Source organism: Dendrobium catenatum, unplaced genomic scaffold (genome assembly GCF_001605985.2).
Source record: "Dendrobium catenatum unplaced genomic scaffold, ASM160598v2 original_scaffold_171370, whole genome shotgun sequence".
NCBI classification, from domain to species: domain Eukaryota; kingdom Viridiplantae; phylum Streptophyta; class Magnoliopsida; order Asparagales; family Orchidaceae; genus Dendrobium; species Dendrobium catenatum.
Window position 1 is genome coordinate 83,393 of NW_021489792.1, and position 19,177 is coordinate 102,569.

Sequence of the window (19,177 nt, forward strand, 5' to 3'; positions counted from 1 at the left end):
TTGCAATAAGTATGATGAATTTGATACTATCATCATCAAATTCCAACCGACATGACTCTTACAAGCCAAGTAACATTGTCCAAAAGTTCCATGCCAGGGTTCATAATCAAATCATGCAGGAATCCTTGTTTGCTTGTGTGACATTGATTTGAATGCATTTAAATTATCAAAGTGGTTACTTATTTGAAGATCTTTGCATGACTGCTTGTGAGAGAGCCATAAGTTTTTCAATCGATCCTTATCTGAACAATTATGATTGTCACTTAGCACTTGTATATTCATTAGAATGATCTAAGCCTTTGGTTAACATTTGCGCTAATGTGATTGTATGTTTGCTAAATTAAAATCTAATTCCTTGTAGTCCACATCGAGTTCCTTGTATCACTTTCGAGTTCAAGCTCTTTATTATTCAATTTGAGTTCAAAGGAAATGCTCGATTGTTAATTGATTGAGCTTAGTTCAAGTTCAACTTGAGTCAAGTTTTTTGTTCTGCTATTCGCTTGAGCTTAAGTTCAAATTTTCTGAAGTCTTGTTCAATTCATGTTCAGATCGTCATCATTTGTCCAAGTTTGATTTGAGTTCAAATTTTACATGATTGTTCGAACCAAGTTATGCACAAATTTGTTTAAGTCCTTTATCATTTGAATTCATATATTTATATTTATGAGTTTGAGTCAAAAGTCCCCTGCTGTCCAAATAAAGTTCATAAGTCCCCTATAATGTTCATTGGAGTTCCAAATTAAGCCTCATGTTGTCTAAACAAAGTCCTCGGTGCACTGAAAATTTCAGCAGCCTCCCGGCGTCTCCCCCATTTAGGGGAAAAACTAAGAGGCAACCTTCCTCTCCACGCTACGTGAGCGCTTCAGGTAGATGTCTGTAGACACCGCGGTTGCAATTTTTTCTTCAATCCCTTCTACGCTACATGAGCTCTTAAGGGTCTCGGGCACCTGTTGCAAAGTACACAAAGTTTCCCCATGTATGGGTACTTAATTTTGTCCCCCTCACGCTACATGAGCGGTTCGGGGATTACTCACCTTGTTACAAACATCGTGCCGATTTTCCTCCCTACTACGCTACTTGAGCGCTTAGGGGATTTGCCGGCTCGTTGCTAGCATCGAGGGCGGGGTTTAAGGCGATTGCCCGCCTCGTCGTAATGGAAGAAGGTTACCTTCACGCGAGCGATCTCCCGTCGCTGCTTTCGACCAGACAGGAAGGAAAAGTCGTCGAGCGAGCGAAGTCGAGCAACGGCGAAGGAGGCGGAGAGGTTCACAGCGACGAGCTCTCGTTGTGGTTCTGATCAAAATGTCGTAACTTCCGATCCATAGGGAAGGGAACGTCGATCGAAGGAGCGAAGTCGAACGGCACGAAGGAGCCGAAGAAGCGCGTGTGAGGGAGGAAGGTACCTTCATAGCGATCGAGCTCCAATCGTTGCTTCCTATCAAATGTCGTAACTTCCGACCTCACAAGAAGGGAACGTCGATCGAAGGAGCGAAGTCGAACGGCACGAAGGAGCCGAAGAAGCGCGTGTGAGGGAAGAAGGTACCTTCGTAGTGATCGAGCTCCAGTCGTTGCTTCCTATCAAATGTCGTAACTTCCGACCTCACAAGAAGGGAATGTCGTTGAAGGGCGAAGTCGATCAGCAACAAAAGAACCGAAGAAGCGAGCGAGAGGAAGGGAGCCGGAGAGCGAGAGGAATCAGAGAGAGCCCGATGCCCTTCCTTCTTCGTGTATTTAACGACGCGAGGTCATGCGACGTGCGAAGTTGTGCGGCCGTCTGAGTAGGTATGGGCTTTTACGATTTTTTTTTCGGTTCACCGGTCAATAGGATTCGATGCGAAAAACGGGGAATCGGCGATGACGATTTATGGGCCGTAAACTGCTGGACGATTTCCTTCCCACGAACGAAAGGGAAGACGACGCTAGGCGAAATTTTAGACGGAGAGTAAATGGAGTGGTAGAACGAAGAAAAAGAGAGGTTTTATGTGGTATATTAGTCAATACAATAGTTTGAGTGTCAAATATATATTTTTAATAGTTTCAAGTGTTATGTATGTAAAAATCCCTTATTAAATATTTTAATGAAAAATAGAAGATATATAGAAGGATAAAGAGCATAAATTCAAATGAGATTTTTATCTATAAATTAAGTTATTATTATTTTAACTATCTATATATAGAAAAATGAGAGCATTAACTTAAGAGTGATATTAAATTATAATTTTTTTAGTGAAAATCTACTTGATTTTATCCTTTATTTAATTCTTATAGAAATAAATTAATTTCAAGAGTTATTTAAGTATATTCATTATGTAGCTAGTTAGAGAAAGATATTTATATTATAGATTTTAGATTTATGATGTAATACATTTAAATTATTGGAGAATATTTAAAATATTAAAAGTAAAAAATATTTGTAATGTAATCTCATATCCACTAGCAATATCTAAAATACCCTTCATATTTTACTTTGGAGTTAACTTTATCTCTTATTTTAGGCTTTGATATTAAATTTGCTCAATTTTTAATAGTTGAGGGACTAAATTGTAGCAATGCGAAACTCTGCGATTAAATTGGACGTTTATCAATAGTTGGGGACTATTTTGAGCTTTTACTCAATAATTAATTAACTAAAAGGTATTAAGTATAATTAAGCCTAAAATAATTATAATTAATATTTATTTTGCTTAATTATTCAAGTATTGGATTCTTTTAAGCTTAATTATATTGATTCATAAGTTTATACAACAAAGGCAACATCAAGCCTTTATCCCACTATGTGGGATTAACTACATGAATCTTTTTTCTTCATTGTATCCGGTAAAGAATCAAATTCTCATTTAAATATAATAAAGAAATGGTCATTTCTAATATTTTCCTAACCAAATCCTTTTAGGTCTACCTCTATCTTTCTTAACATAAGTCAAATCTAATACATCTACTTTCCTAACCGGGTCATCAAAAGGCCGCCGTTTTATATGACCAAACCATCTAAGGAGACTATCTCCAATCTTATCTTCCTCTGGAGCTACTCCAACCTTTTCATGTATATGCTTATTTCGTATCCTATCTCTAAGTGTAAAGCCACTCATCCACCTGAGCATCCTCATCTCTACAACACTTAATTTAATATTATGCTTCTCTTTTAATGGCCAACATTATGCACCATTAAGCTTTACAGGTCTCACCACTATCTTATATAATTTTCCCTTAAGTTTGAGGGGGACTTTTCTATCACACAACAAGCCTGTTGCATTTGTCCACTTCAACAATCCAACTTGAATTTTAGTAATAATATCCCCATCTATTTCACTATCACTCTGAATAATATAGCCAAGATATCTAAAATGTGTACTCTTATTAATGACTTGATCTCCCAAAGGCACAATCCCTCCACTATATCTATTATTAATTACACTCCATATATTCTGTTTCAGATCTAATTAAACGAAAGTTTTTTAGACTCTAAGGTTGACCTCCATAATTCAAGTTTTCCTTTAACTTCCTCTCTAGTCTTATCAACAAGAAAAATATCATTAGCAAAAAGTATACACCAGGGTAAAACCTCTTACAAATGTATCCATGAGTAAAGGAAAAAAATATGGGCTTAAGGATGATCCTTCATGTAATCCAACTGAAATAGGAAAATTTGGTCAAACCACCTTGTGCTTGAACACAAGTAACATCTCCTACATATATATCCTTAATGATTTGAATATAAGCATTATTAACCCCTTTCTTTTCTTGAACTTTCCATAACACTTCTCTTGGAACTTTATCCTATGCTTTCTCTAAATCAATAAATATCATATGTAGATCTTCCTTATTCTCTCTATACTTCTCCATCAAACCTCTCAATAAATGTATAGCTTCCATAGTAGACCTATCCGGCATGAATCTAAATTGATTTTGAGAAACAGTATCATGCCGCAACCTATTCTTTATAACTCTCTCTCATAGTTTTAAAGTATGACCCATTAACTTAATTCCTTTATAATTCACACGATCATGTGCATTAACCTTATTCTTAAAAATAAGAATCAACACACTTATTCTCCACTCATCTAGCATCTTTTTAGTCTTCAAAATAATACTAGTAAGCTAAGAAATTCCTTTTTCTCCTAAGCATTTTCACACCTATGTTGGAATATCATCAGATCCAATAGCTTTTCCACTCTTCATTTTCTTTAAGCCTCTCTAAATTCGGTTTTACTAATATTCCGATAAAAATAAAAATCTTTATTTTCATTTAGGGTGCTAAGCTCACTAAAGTCAATCGCATTCTCGCAATCTTCTATCAGATCGACCCAAGGGGGCTGGCTGAACCAACTGAATCGATCCCTATTGGACTGGTTCTGGTCTACAGAAGGCGGGCCCAAGTGAGGCGGAACCAAGAAGAGAGAAGGTCAGCTAAGTAGATGGGCCACACAATAATTAAGCTTTGTGTTGGAGGAAAATGTCAAATTAGGGGCTGTTTAAGGGTTAAACTTTTATCATTTTGCTTTAATTAGTCTTGTCTTGCTAGGGTTAGGGTTATCTTGAATTTGAATATGAAATTTGGGATCTTTACTTTGGTTTTGGGCTCTAGATGTTGGCTAGAGATTTGGAGAGCTGAATCTTCTTCTCAGATTAAAGATTCCTTGTATCGGGTTGTTTCTCTTCTTATGTTATTGAATTTTAAGTGTTTTGCTCCCTAATTTTTCTACATATTTTGTAAAATCGGCATTGTCATTTGAAATTCAGCAGTTTTCTTGGTTTTTGGCAGTTGTTATCTATCAAATTGGTATCAGAGCACGTCGATCTAAGGGGAATCAATGGCCGAAAGGAAAGTGGAACTTTTGGAGGGAGAATTAGGTCAACCAAAGTCAAATTTTGAAGTGAAAACTTCTGCTTTTCAGAATCAGTTTGCATCCGTCCATGAAAAGATGGATAGAAGGTTCGCCGTCCTTGAGGAAATGTTGAAGAATCTACTTGAAGACAAACCTAATCCAGTGACATTGGAAGCAAAGGAAATCATTGGCAATAATGGGAGAGGTGGAAATCCGAATCCGTTTAGGAGAAGGGAAAATCAAGAAGTGGAGATTCTGGATGGAGGAGACGGAATGCCTCCGCTAGAGTCGTCTCCATGGAGGAGATAAGTAACAGGTATGAACGAAGGGGTGCCGATTTATCTAGGAGAGATGCGGAATATAAACATCGGGATGCTGATTTTGAAAGGAGGAGAGCGGATTTTGAAGAGGGCTTTGGATTTGAGCGTCGAAGGGTAGAGCATGGCACTTGGGGAAAACCTCCTTTGTGAGGAATGAGTGGCTATGCAGGATTCAAGGGAAACAGAGGTGGCCCGAGAGTAAGGAAATTAAAGATGCTCATCTTTGAGGGAGAAGATGCAATGGGTGGATATACAAGGTGGAAAGGTACTTTACAATCAATGGGTTGACAGAGGAGAAGAAATTGACAGCGGTAGGACTTCGTTTGGAGGGGAAGGCATTGGCGTGGTACCAGTGGAGGGGCATGAGGCGACCCATTTGGAGTTGGAGGGAGTTCAAGGACTGTTTACTAGAACGTTTCCGAACCAGTAGGGGTGGAGACTTCTATGAGCAGTTCTTCGCCCTGACACAGGAGGAGACCGTGGCAGAGTACCGTGATAGGTTTGAGTATCTTGCCAGCAGGTTAGACTGACTTTCGGAGACATTGTTAGAGGGGAACTTCATGAAGGGGCTTAAACCAGAGATTCGAGCAGCAATTAGAGTGATGAGACCACATGACTTGGGGGAGGCCATGGAGCTGGCACAGTTGGTGGAGGACCAAAAGTACCTAGAGATGGGGGCTAGGGCCAGCAGTTCACTGGGGTCATATAGGATGACCACCACCTTAGCTCCCAAGGGGCCCACACCAGGGAGTGAGAGAAGTCTCAAAGGAGAAGACTAGAGGAGGGGGATTTGGGGGGAATTTCAAGAAGCTCACTGAGGAGTTGCAGGAGAACCGGGCAAGGGGGTTGTGCTTCAGATGTGACAAGAAGTACACACCAGGACATAGGTATAAGGATCGAACTCTTCAGGTTCTCACTGTCTGTGGTGATGAGGAAACTGAAGAGGGAGGTGAGAGTGGGCTAGTAGAAGAGGAAGAGGAGAAGCTGTATCTGGACATGGCGGAAGTCTCTCTGAACTTCGTGGTGGGATTCACCCGAATCACACCACTCAAGTGAAGGGAGAAATAGCTGACAGAGAGGTGGTGGTGTTGATCGATAGTAGGGCCACCCATAATTTTATCTCTAATTAGATTGTTGATCTTTTTGGGGTGAAATTAGTGGACACCGGGGGCTATGGGGTGATGATGGGTACAGGGAAGGTAGAGATGGGTAGAGGAGTGTGTAGGGGAGTAGTGTTCACTATTCAGGGGATTGAGGTGAGGGAGGATTTTCATCCCTTGGATTATAGCGCCTTGAGTAAGGAGACTGTGCCGGATAAGTTTTCTATTCCTGAGATTGATGAGCTGTATGGAGCAGTGATGTTTTCCAAGTTGGACTTGAAGTCGGGCTATCATCAAATCAGAATGAAAAAGGAAGATGTTCAGAAGACGGCTCTTAGGACACACAAGGGGCACTACGAGTTTAGTGATGCTGTTAGTTCTTACTAACACCCATGCTACTTTCCAGTCCTTGATGAACTGGGTGTTCCGACCGTACCTCCGGAAGTTTGTCTAGAAATTGTAGTAAAATCAAAACGGTGGATGATTTTTTTAAAAACTTTAATAAGAGAAAACAAGATACAGGTGATCTAGAATTCGAGAGGCAGATCGGCTCTCCCAATCAACCTAGACGTCACTAGGATGCCTTCAAAAAAAAAAAACTACAGCAATCACCCAAAAAGCTCATCAATAGCATGATTTAAACCCTAGACAACTCCCTCTTAAGTAGCCCTAGCCACCATAAGACAAATAGTACCTTCCTAAACAATTAACCATGATTTCGAAAACCTTCCTAAACAATTTAGGAAACCTCGCTTTAATGTCGGTTCATGAGGGTTTTGGCCACTCCCTAGTGTCGAGTTGAATCCTGCAAAGATATCCTCACTCAATAGTATAATCATAATTTGGTTAAGTCCAATATCAAGACCTTTCCCAACTTGAATATACTCATGGTGGGTGATATTTCCTTGCCTTAATGTCGAGTTGAATCCTGTAAAGATATCCTCACTTAGGTTGATTCCACGAGAAGCTTTGCTTATGTCATCTCTAATGATGTGAAAAATCCTATCAAATATATTTGCATGCCTGTATTGGAAGCAGACCTTCAGTGGAGTAGCCAGAACCTGCTGTCCAATTATCACAAAATCTGTTTCTTGGTTTGACATGAACCATCCCAAAGATGAAATACTTCTAGTAAAAATGTACCCACGTACACCAAGAATGGTTGGTTGGCGCAATCCATGGTCTTCATTGAATTCCTTCAAAAGATTCCTCATTTTCAAAGCCTCTTCCAAATAGTTACCCTAGTTCATATCATTTGCCTAAAGAGCCTCCCCTCTGGTAAAGACAACAGCATGGTTTTGATTTTCTGGCTCACCTTCACCAATTTTTGCTACTCCACGTAATTTGATGCAATAGATTTCTTGATCAGTACCATCAGTTTGGCTTTGCAAATTTATTTTTTTGCCCTCTTCATTCACATCTTTCCCTTTGTCGATCTGTTTATCATCAGAAGAAGTATGTGTATCACTTATTAAATTCACTTTTCTTTTCCCCAATTATTTGCATCTTAAACATTTTCACCCTACTATAACCACCGCCCCTACAGCTTTTCCTCCAATATAGCGTTTATCGTGATCCCTCCATGTTTCTCCCGTGTATCGAGGGCGGGACTCCCACCTTTCTTCCATCCGCTTCACATGACCCGATCCCCTTGGCTCAGCCCGTTTTCCTCCTCTGATCATCCACTCTCCTTTTCAAAAGCCTCCCATTGTGGTCGACCACTCCACTACCTCCATAATAAAACCCCCTTTCTGCTGTCCCCCCATCCGAAAACCTTATTTTCCCCTTCTCGGAGCCCTAGGAGGTGGCTCTTGATGAAAGGAGCTATTTTTGCTGAACTGTTCCCATCTGATCTCTTTCCCTTTAAATTCGACCAATGGTACCCCAATCAAATCTTGATTAAAGTTAGCAATTGGAACCATCGGTGGGGTGTTGGATCGCATCTCCATGAGCTTTCTCATCATCTCCTCTAGTTTCCTTTCCCTTTGGTTCAGCCCTAGGAATCGTTGGTGAAGCTTTCGACTGCATCTCGATCATCTTCTTCATCATATCTTCAAAATTTTCAAACCTTCCTTCTATCGTTGAAATACATTCATTCATCGATCCCACATCTGCTCGTAGTTGCCCAACTTCCTCTTCCAACTTTTCTTCCAACGCCTCAACTATTTTTCCATCCATCGATACTCGGATCAAGGCTTTAACCACCAAAATTGGCAACTTCAACGCAAATCTAGCCAACAAACAATGAAATTCAGCAAACGAAGAAGAAAAACGTAGCAGAAATCAGCAAGGAAAGCTTGATATTTCGGTCCAGGGCATCGCTCTGATACTAAATTGATACGCCTTAGAAGAAAAAATAGCAAACAACAATATAAAAACTACAGTAAAATCAAAATAGTAGCTGATTTTTAGTAAAACTTTAATTAGAGAAAACAAGATACAGGTGATCTAAAATTCGAGAGATAGATCAGCTCTCCCAATCAACCTAGACGCCACTAGGGAGCCCACAAAGAAAAGAACTACATCAAGCCCCATTTTTTCTTATCCAGATGTATGGGGGAGCTGCAGACAGTGGCACTATCTGTTCCTCTGGTGCTTGAGTGGGAGGCCATCAGAGAAGAAAGTGCTAGAGATGAAGGTTTGGGAAGGATCAGTTCAGATTTATTGAAAGAAGAGGGTAGCCACCAAGGTACTCGTTGGAGGGAGACAAACTGCTATATCAGGGGAGATTTGTGATGCCCCGGACCTCGATCCACATCCCAAACTTCAGGAGTTTCATGGAGCGCTGTGGGGGGTCATTCAGGAATACAGAAGACATACAGGAGGCTATCCTCGTAGCTGTATTGGAAGAGGATGCATAAAGATGTAGAGGAGATGGTAGCCATGTGTGAGATCTGTCAAAGGAACAAATACCTGGCTATGTCATTGCTACAGCCGTTGGCTCTTCCGGCACGAGTATGGAAGGAAATATCCATGGACTTCATTGATGGGTTACCCTGTTCGGAAGGTTTCACAGTGATTTTAGTGGTGGTGGACAGGTTGAGTAAATATGCATATCTCATTCCCCTCCGACACCCCTACACAACTATGACAGTGGCTTTAGCCTTCATCAGAGAGGTGGTCAGATTGCATGGGTTACCAGAGGCAATCGTGTCATACAGAGATAAGGTGTTCCTTAGTCATTTTTGGAGGGAGTTATTCAGGTTACAGGGGACAGTTCTGAAGAGGATCACCACTTACCACTCATATACAGATGGCCAAACGGAGGTGGTCAATAGGAGCTTGGAGATCTACTTGAGATGCTTTGTGTCAGAAACACCCAAGCTATGGGCCAAGTGGCTATCATGGGTTGAGTACTGGTATAACACCTCTTTTCACTCTGCTTCTCAGATGATGTCATTCAAGGTGTTGTACGGAAAGGGATCCCCCCCACTTGGTACACTTTGGGAGTAGCAGTACTCCCGTTTCTTTAGTAGAAAAATACTTGGAGGAGAGAGTAGAACTGAAGAAACATCTGCTGAGGGCTCAACAGATTATGAAGAGACAAGCGAACGGGCATAGGAAGGACCTCCAGCTTGAAGTGGGGGAGAAAGTGTTCTTGAAGTTCCGACCATACAAACAGAAGACAGTCGCCAATAGGAGAAATGAGAAGCTGGCTCCAAGGTACTATGGGCCTTACGAAGTGCTGGAGAAGATTGGGGTAGTAGCATACCGACTGAAATTACCACACTCAGCTATGATACATCCGGTTTTTCATGTCTCGCAGTTAAGAAAGGCCATTGGTGACTACACAGCCAACCCCGAACTACCTGTGACACTTACAGAGGATTTAGAGGTGGTTCTGGAACCCTTAGAGCTGATGGGGGTTTGCCAGAAAGAAGATGGTATGAAGGAAGTGTTGATCCAGTGGAAGAACTTCCCTAACTACGAGGCCATGTGGGAGCCATATAAGAGGACGAAACAACAGTTTTCGAATTTTCACCTTGAGGACAAGGTGATTCTTTGGGAGGGCGGTATTGTTACGCCAGTTCTCCCCCAGCTGGCCCGTTGGCCGGCTCAATACACATATAGGAGGCGGAACAAGTCCGCCTCCTCCCAGGCAGAACAACAAACAGATGGGGCCCACCCCATCTAATTGAATTTCAAAGGGAATAGAGGGAAACGGCTTGGCTTTTAGGAGGGAAATTGGATTAGGAAAGTTTGGGTATTAAAGTTCATGAGTGAATTAGGGAGTTTTTATCTTTGGATTGATGGAAAGTTAGGGTTTCTTGGCGTTTGGGCTCTAGACTCTCTTGTCTAGAGATTTGGGAGAGACGATCCTCCTCTCGAATTGAGGATGATCACTTGTATCTTGCTTTCGTGTTGATTTTGCTTAGTTTCTCTTATTGCAATCTATCGTTTTGGGGTAGATTTCGCCCATATTTTGCTTAATTCTCGCTGTTTTTTTCCAATTAGTAATAGGTTTGCTTGCGAACTCAAGTATTCCCTTAGGGTTACTTGCGAACTCGAGTATTTCCTATCAATGCTCAACTCTTTTCTTAAATAAGGTATTAGCAATTACAAAATCATAAGATAAAGAAAAATCTAATATGATTTTATCACTTTCATTAGTCACTCCAAACCCATAGCCACTATGAATGTTTTTAAAATCATCTGCCTCTCTACCAACATGTCCATTTAAATCTCCAATAATTTTTTTCTTCAACAGGTATCTTTTGTATTAATTCTACCAAGTCATTTCAAAATTTTAATTTTGAACCTGTATCTAAATCTACTTTAGGAGCATAAGCACTTATAATATTAATAATCTTAGCATCAACAATAATATTTAAAACTATAATTCTATCTCCAATTATATTAATTTTTATAACATTATCTTTTAGACTTTTATTTATAATCACACTTATATCATTTCTAATATGACTCTTACCAAAATAACATAGTTTAAATCCTAAACTATCAATCTCCTTAGTCTTCTCTCCAACCCATTTAGTTTTCTGAATGCATAGCATATTTATCTTTATATGAATCATAATATGTATTAATTCCATTAATTTGCTTGTAAGGGAACCTAAAATCTCCTATAATAACCTTATTGAAATAAATATCAACCGGAGAGGACTTTATCTTCTTAAATACCTTCAAACTATGATAAATTATAAATATATTTAAAAGTGACTTCATTGTCACCTCGATGATGACTGTGTTGAAAGAAGATCTCAACCAGAGGGTTAATTGTGGAATCTTTTATCATAACAGAATTTTGGATTCATTTATACTGAAGTGTCTAATGTGCTTTTTAGTACTGAATGATCACTTGTGACTAACTTTTACATCTGATTATTTACTCTAGTTTTTTATGTTATGCCCTTCTAAGGACATCATTTTGTTAACCGAATATAAGTTGAACAGTCCTGAGATATTTTGAGATAGATCTTAGGTAAAACTGCTCTCGGAGTGATTGGCCTGATCATTTTGCTTTTCATAACAATTTATTTATTGATTTTGAATTATGAGAGCATCTGATTTTTTTTTAATATGCTACAACTTCAATTACATAATACATCTATTAGTATTTGTAGGCATGTGCTCAGAATGGAAACCCAAGATTGGCATTTTCTCTATTTGAAGAAATGAAGAGAGACCAATTGAAGCCCAATTGGGTAAGCTCTTTTGATTCTTTTATACATGCTAGGTTCTTTCTGTTTCCTTAGATAAGTCCTTGGATATATATTGATTATATGCATTTCTTATCATTACAGTTCTATGACTAGTTGGTATTTAAACGGATATGAATTATCATTAATTTTCATGGCTGATTCATTTATTTGCCCCTAGCTTTGCTCCTTTGCATGTGCTCTTGGTGCATTCCGCTTTTTTCTTTAAATCTCATTGGCCTCAAAATAAATGCTTAAATTTTGCAAAGAAAACTGCTTATTTTTTTGTTATACCTTAAAAAAATTGCTTATGAGTTTATATTCAAATTAATATATTGAAAACAGGATTGCATGTTTTTGCTGCTAACTTTTAGTAGCTCTGGTAATTGACAACTCAGGTAACTTACAAAACTCTTTTGAGAGCTCGTAGCCAATATGGCTCCTTGTGTGAAGTTCAACAGTGCCTAGCTGTTTACCAGGATATGCGAAAAGCAGGGTATGTAGCATTCAAACTGCATCTTCTGAGCATTTTATCTGTGTTATTTTTTTTAATTTTGGTGGTGGCATCTGCTATCTAAGTTGTTATGGACTAGAAAGTGCCTAGATGCTAAACTGAATGATGCTATGTACCAAAAATCTATTGAAGTGGTCTTGCTACTTGAAGATTTGAGCATTTTATTGTATTTATATCATTTGAATATTTTATATGCTCTCACTTGATGAGTATGTTCAAATTCAGGTACGGTTCTAATGATTACTATCTCAAGGAGTTGCTTGAGGAGTGGTGTGAAGGAGTAATATGCAGTAACAGTCAAAAGAAAAACATGCTTAGGATTGACAAAAGATTCAACTTAAATAATTCCAAGAAACTAGGCTGTCTACTTCTTGAAAGAGTAGCAACATTTTTGCAGAAGGACACGGCTGACTATCAAGCTATTGACATCAGAGGTCTCACAAAGGTGACTTATGCATGATAAAGGAAACATTATATATTTTGTGACCAATAATTTGGAAATTATTGTTGGAGACAAGTTTTTATAGCTCATTGCCAAACTAGGTTGGTTAATTGCTTGAAATATTTCACCCAAGGCAAAATTTAAAAATTCAAACCAAACGAGTCAATAAGTAAATCATGTGTTGGATTGAATCTGGGAAATCTCCACGTCTAGCTTACGCAAACCTAGAGCTTCGGCTTTCTAAAAGTTTTTGATGTAATTCTACTTGCTGGGCAAAAGGCGTGAAATGAAAGTCTAAAGAAACAACAGAGAACTAGTTAAGCTTTGCTGTAAGGGAATTGCCTTGGATCGTTATAATTTGGTCAGGGCACTGCACATATTTCTTTTGGTCCTTCAAAAGCAAAAAAAAAAAAAAAAAGCCGTTGTAGAGGGAGTGCCACTGTGTGCTTTGTATGCGAGAATACATTTGATTTTTTTTTTTTGGTTCCTCTTTCCATTGTTCTTTGCTTGAAGTCATAATACTACATCTGCTTGCACTGGCTGAACATTTTTTTAGCGAAGTTTTTTACTTCTTTTTTCTTCGTTAGTCTATTAGATAAGTTTATTTTGTCTTCGCAGATTGAAGCTCGGATTGTTATTCTTTCAGTTCTGAGGATGATTAAGGAGAACTACCAGCAAGGTGGGTACTTCTTTTCCCATGTGTATTTTAAGTTAATGAGACAAATTTGCTGAACAATTTAACACCGAAAAAAGTTCGGAAAATTATTTGATAACTGTATGTTTAATGTCAGGTAGCTGTTTTTTATCACAATAAAATTGGGTTTCCACCATGAAATTTTATCAAGGCACAATGTGTTTATCACGGGATATGCTGTCCTTTTAAATATTAAAGTACTAGTTATTTGATGGATGTGGAATTCTTGTCCTTGAGTTGTTATAAGATCTCTGTTACCTTCAACAACGGACTAACTACAACTGCTGCATGCCTTGACTAGTATTTCTGGCGTTATGTCTTGTTGGCCAAGTAATAGTAGAGGTAGGCTGCAGGGTTCTGCATCGGGCTGCGTAATCCCTCTTGCAAAAGTTAGTAGTAATTTGGACGGTTTAGTGTTAAGTTATGGATTCTAATTTTTATCCTATGTAGGAACACGCGCTATCCAAACTTAGTCCTTTATATTGACCTTCATGTTTGTGTTAGGGGAATTTGGTTCATAATTCTTCATAATTAAACTATAGTGAAATCTACAGTGTTGGCAACTGTGTAACAATCAATTATATAAAATTATGTGTTTTTTCTTTTTTCTTTTTTAGTTTTTTTTCTCTCAATATTTTAATTAGGTTTAGTCCAAATTTTACAACAATTGGTGACCTATAGTAGGGCTGGTGTTGGGAGTTGACCTCATCCTCTTAAGATAACTAGCAGGGAGAGGGTTGGGGGAAGCGATGGAGTTATTGTGGGGACACTAGGGATAGGTAGCCGAGAATGGCCACTGCCAATAACAGTTGGAGAATATGATAATTATCAAGGTTTGAAATTACACAATCGGTTATTGAGGCATTTTCTTTTTGTGAAGTGAGGCATAAGCCTCAAGGCTTTTTGAGGTGTAAGCCTCATAATTAAACCATTAAATGAATAAAAATAAACAAATGAACATTAAAGTAAGATGGCAAAGTAAGATCCAAAAAAATCAAAGTTAGTTCATTAAAAGTTATACAAGATTACAAACAATGCTAAATTAATAGTCTCCATCATTCCTAGTTCAACATAAACAAGTAGTTTAATTTCTTGATTTATGAATTCAAAATCATCCTCACTCTTATCACTTAAAAAGATCTCGATTAGAATTAGGGGTGTCAAAATAGGTCGACGAGTCGGGTTCTGGTCCAACCCGAGTTGACCCGGGTCCAAACGGGTTGACCCTAACCCGACCCGGTCTTGAAACCGGGTAAGGATTGTCAACCCAGACCTGACCCATGCGGGTTACCTGGTTGACCCGACCCGACCCGCGCGGGTTAGGGTTCAGGCGCATTCGTGCTTGCTACAGGACCCAAGCGACTGGGCGACGCCAATGATGGGACAACTCGACAGACCAAACACGCATTCGCACTCGTTGCAGGACGGGATGACGTCGAAATGGGTCTGGACTATGGCAGCACACGGACGGGACGACGTCGATGTTGCAATCTAGGATTCCTAGTTTGTGATTTTAATGATGACAAATAATATTAATTGAATTGTTACATTTTCTCTTAAATATTTTAGATGTTTCTCTTGTCTGTGAGCATTAACATTTCAGGTAAGATATACTCCGCTCAAGACTGCTGAAGACTCAAGATTGGGTAGAATAGGATGTGAAAGAGTCTGTAATCTTATTTTCTTTATTTTTACTTCTTGAGTCTGGCCACATAAGAGTATGCAAATTGGGTGACCATGCACACACATATAAGAGTAGTTAAATATTTTTAAAGTATATATATTTTTTAAACTAAATCGTATTGTGTGATTTTCAATCATATTGTACGATTTGTTATCTAAAAATTGGCTTAACGACTAATTGGAAAATTAGTTTCTGTAAACTAATCATACTGTACGATTTGGATCGTACCGTACAATTCGTTTCGATTTGAAAATCCTAGCCGCCAGATTAATTTAAGTAAGATTTCAAATTTTGATTTTTAAACTAATAGTACTGTTCGATGTGAATTGTACTGTACGAATATTTAAAATCTTGCTAAAATTAACCCTCATAATTAGTCAATCAAATCATGGTTTAATTAATGATAGTCGATCGTATTGTACGATGTCAATCGTACCAGACGACTGACAGAGACAAATTTTGGTCGTCCTAGAGATCGTACCAAACGAAACATGATTTTTGAAATAATCGTACTGTACGATGTTGATCGTACCAAACTACTGGTAGAGACGAATTTGGTCGTACCAAAGATCATACCAAATGAAACTACGATTTTTGAACTAATCGTACTGTACGATATTCATATCGTACTAGACGACTTAACCGTATTGTACGATGAGAACAGTACAGGACGAGTGACAGAGACGACTTTCAGTCGTCCCAGGAATCATCCCGTACGAATAGAGAAAATCAAGCATATCGTATTGGATGATCTCTGGATCGTACTATACGATGTGTTCATAAAATTTGAACAGTTAGTTTTAACGCCTGTTTACATCGTATTGGACGGGACTAGTTTTGAACTGATCATATTGTACGAACTTGAATCGTACTATACAAACAGTAATGGCTAACTTGAATTTTTGGGATTTTTTGAAGCCTATTTCAAAAGCTATGTTTTAAGTTTTCTCTTAAGGAATAGAAAGAGGAACATGACTAAAGGACGACTTTGAGAGGGAGCTTTTTGAGAAGAAAATCAGGGTTTGTGAGAGGAAGGAGAAGGCGAGCTTGAGCGTGAAGGAGTAGTGTGAGGGGATCACACGGTTGCCCCGGGCTAGCTACACCCTCTTGTGGCCTTAGTAAGTCTTTTGGAAGCTCTCTAGAGAGAGGCTTCTTAGTCCATTCCTAAAGTTTCTCTGCCTTTTTTAGAAGGAAGAAAAAGAAGCTGAGGTTCTCTGCCTTCTCCAGGAGAGAGAAAAACGAGTTAAGGTCCGCTGCCGTCACCGAAAGGGTGACATAGCGTCCAGCACTCCGCTGCATCAGGTTTGGTGAAAATGAGTTTGTAAAGGCTTCTCCTCCTTGCTGTGAGAACAAAAGGAGAGTCACATTTTGTTAGTGCAAATTCCCGGAGTGGAGGACTCCGGGGAGTAGACGTAGGTCAAGGTTGACCGAACCACTATAAAATTTCTGGTATGCTTTTATATTTTTTGCATTTTACTTTTTACCTTTAATTTTTGTTATAACTGCTTGGTGAATATCTAAGATCAATGCTCTGTTGTGCAATTTTGAATTTCATCATCATTATTGAAATTGTTGTTAATTTGTTAGCTTCCACATCGGGTAATTAAATTACTTATTTCAAAACTTTGAAAAGTCTACAAAAGTAGTATTCCTTCTTAGGATTTCTTTAAAGTACCAATTAACCCCCTCCCCTCTTGGCGCATCCCGAACTCTCAGTCTAGTCATCGACGACTCGACCAGACGCAATGGCGAAGCCAGCTGCAGGCTTGCGGCACAACGACAACCGACAGTGCGGGTCTAGCATCCACGGGACGACTCCATGAGAGGACTCGACCATACGTGGTCACAGGATGACGCTGACGAGCGCGATATTTTCGGGTCAACCTGGGTTGGTTTTGGGTTTCTGGCTTAACCCAAACCCGGCCCAATTTTACAAATGGGTCGGAATCCCGACCTTGACCTGTTTCTAAAATGGGTTGACACTAATCCGGAATTTTCAGGTTGGATTTTCGGCTCGTGTAAAATATTGACACCTCTAATTAGAATCATCATTTTAATTAATTTCTCTCTCCCCCGTCATACTAAAAATAAAAAAAATGGGTTTTCAATAACAAGACGTGTCACGACTCAATCTGGAGGCTTGAATTAATAAGGCAAGAATAGATGGTCGGATGATTAATTAAAATTTTGTTTACTAGCTAATTATTTCTAATATACTAAAAAGAGCCATTAAAATCTCAAATGTATTTTAATGAAGAAGAATATTATAACTAATTTGATAAATATCATTTTTTTAGCATCATGCCTATGATACACGTTCTCTCCTATTTCACTCATTTAAATTCTTTAAAAAATACCTATATATATTTGCAAATATAAGAGTGAGTCATTGCACAGCTCATTGAATATGTCATACTTCTAAACAATAGTAATACATGACATTTTGATGATGCATACTTGTTGTAAAATATAAAGTAACTTTATTTAATAACATTTAATATTTGGAATTGACCATTAATCATATCCATCTTGTCATAATTTTTTTAGAATTAATGCAACTGTCATAGAAAGCATCGTCTTAATTAATACGAATGAAGGTACTTCCATTTTTATTTTATTTTTTGCAATAACCTTTTCCAAAACCTTTTTCATTTCACGCACGTGAGTATCTTGCTTCATCAAACAGTATCATAATTGGATATACTCTATCAATTAACATGCTCATACAAAAGTACCTCTCTAGCCATTTCATTCATATTGCATTCATTAGCTTTATTTGAAAATGTGAAACACAACATGTTAATTATCATATATTTTAAGATGACTAATCATTGAATATGGGAAAAATAAATCATGATTTAACTTATAATTAAATAAATGTGTAACCATCATTCTATGCATTTAGCTTAGAAGAAATAATTTCATATCATTTCATAATAAATAATAGCTAACTTGTGTTAACTTATATAGGTCTATGTCATCAAGTTCAATATGATCAATTGTATTTAAAAGAGATAACATATAAGTAATTTGCAATATTTATAAGCGATTAAATGCAATTTAGAAGAAGCAACACCATTATTATAATTAAGGAACATGCATACTCGCCTTGAAATTGAATGTCTAGACAATTTGCTTTAGTTACTACTTTGTTGTCGTCAGCTTAAGACATATTTAATCACTTTCTCATTATCATACTTATAACTTTTCTCGTACTCAAATATTCTCTACTTCTAGTATATAAATTTTCTCCCATAAATTAAATTTATTATTTAATATATCATAAATCTAATAACTAAAATCTTAAATACTATTTTTATACAATATAAATCTCTGTAATTAGCTATTGAATTTATCTAAATAGCTTTTATATTTAATTTATTTCTAAAAGAATTAAATTAATGATAAAATTTATTTTCCTCGCTCTATAAATTTATTTCTAATCATTTAAAAATTGATGAAAATCATGATTTAATTATTACTATTTTCTAAAATATAATTTCTATATTATTATAATTTTTTTATATTATTTAATGATATCTCTCTTAAGTTAACTTATTATTTTAATTGACTTATTAAATATACTCATTTTTCTATAAATAGATAATTATGTTTAATTCATTCATTTTTTCTATTTTAATTTATTTCTAAAAAATTAATTTATGAACTATATAAATAAAATCTCCTATGAATTTATTAGATAGAATTTACACTCTCTTTCCTTCAAAAATCATAATCTACTTATAAATATTTTATATAACAATATTTTAAATTTATTATTCTAATTATATCTGGGCTCCAAAAATTCGCACCCCGACCTCCCTTTGCTTTCGAGATATAAGTTCTAGTTGCCTATAGGCGTAAGCCGTTATAGTTAATTACACCTCCCGATAATGAGAGAACTTTCAATTAAGGCTAGTCGTCAAATAAATACATTGTA

General features: G+C 37.5%; 1 protein-coding gene across 3 annotated transcripts in view; it reads left to right on the top strand.

Moving 5' to 3' along the window:
- LOC110103741 (pentatricopeptide repeat-containing protein At5g02830, chloroplastic) overlaps nucleotides 1-19,177 on the top strand; it is a 125,567-nt gene that overhangs the window by 80,553 nt on the left and 25,837 nt on the right. For 2 of the 3 annotated variants that reach the window (XM_020832557.2, XM_028692315.1), the window contains 4 exons: nucleotides 11,829-11,909; nucleotides 12,302-12,399; nucleotides 12,643-12,862; nucleotides 13,478-13,538. In XM_020832557.2, the coding sequence (XP_020688216.1) occupies nucleotides 11,829-11,909; nucleotides 12,302-12,399; nucleotides 12,643-12,862; nucleotides 13,478-13,538 (460 nt within the window). Of the gene's footprint in view, nucleotides 1-11,828; nucleotides 11,910-12,301; nucleotides 12,400-12,642; nucleotides 12,863-13,477; nucleotides 13,539-13,650; nucleotides 13,770-19,177 lie in introns of those variants that run through there. The other variant, XM_028692316.1, reaches the window with a different exon arrangement.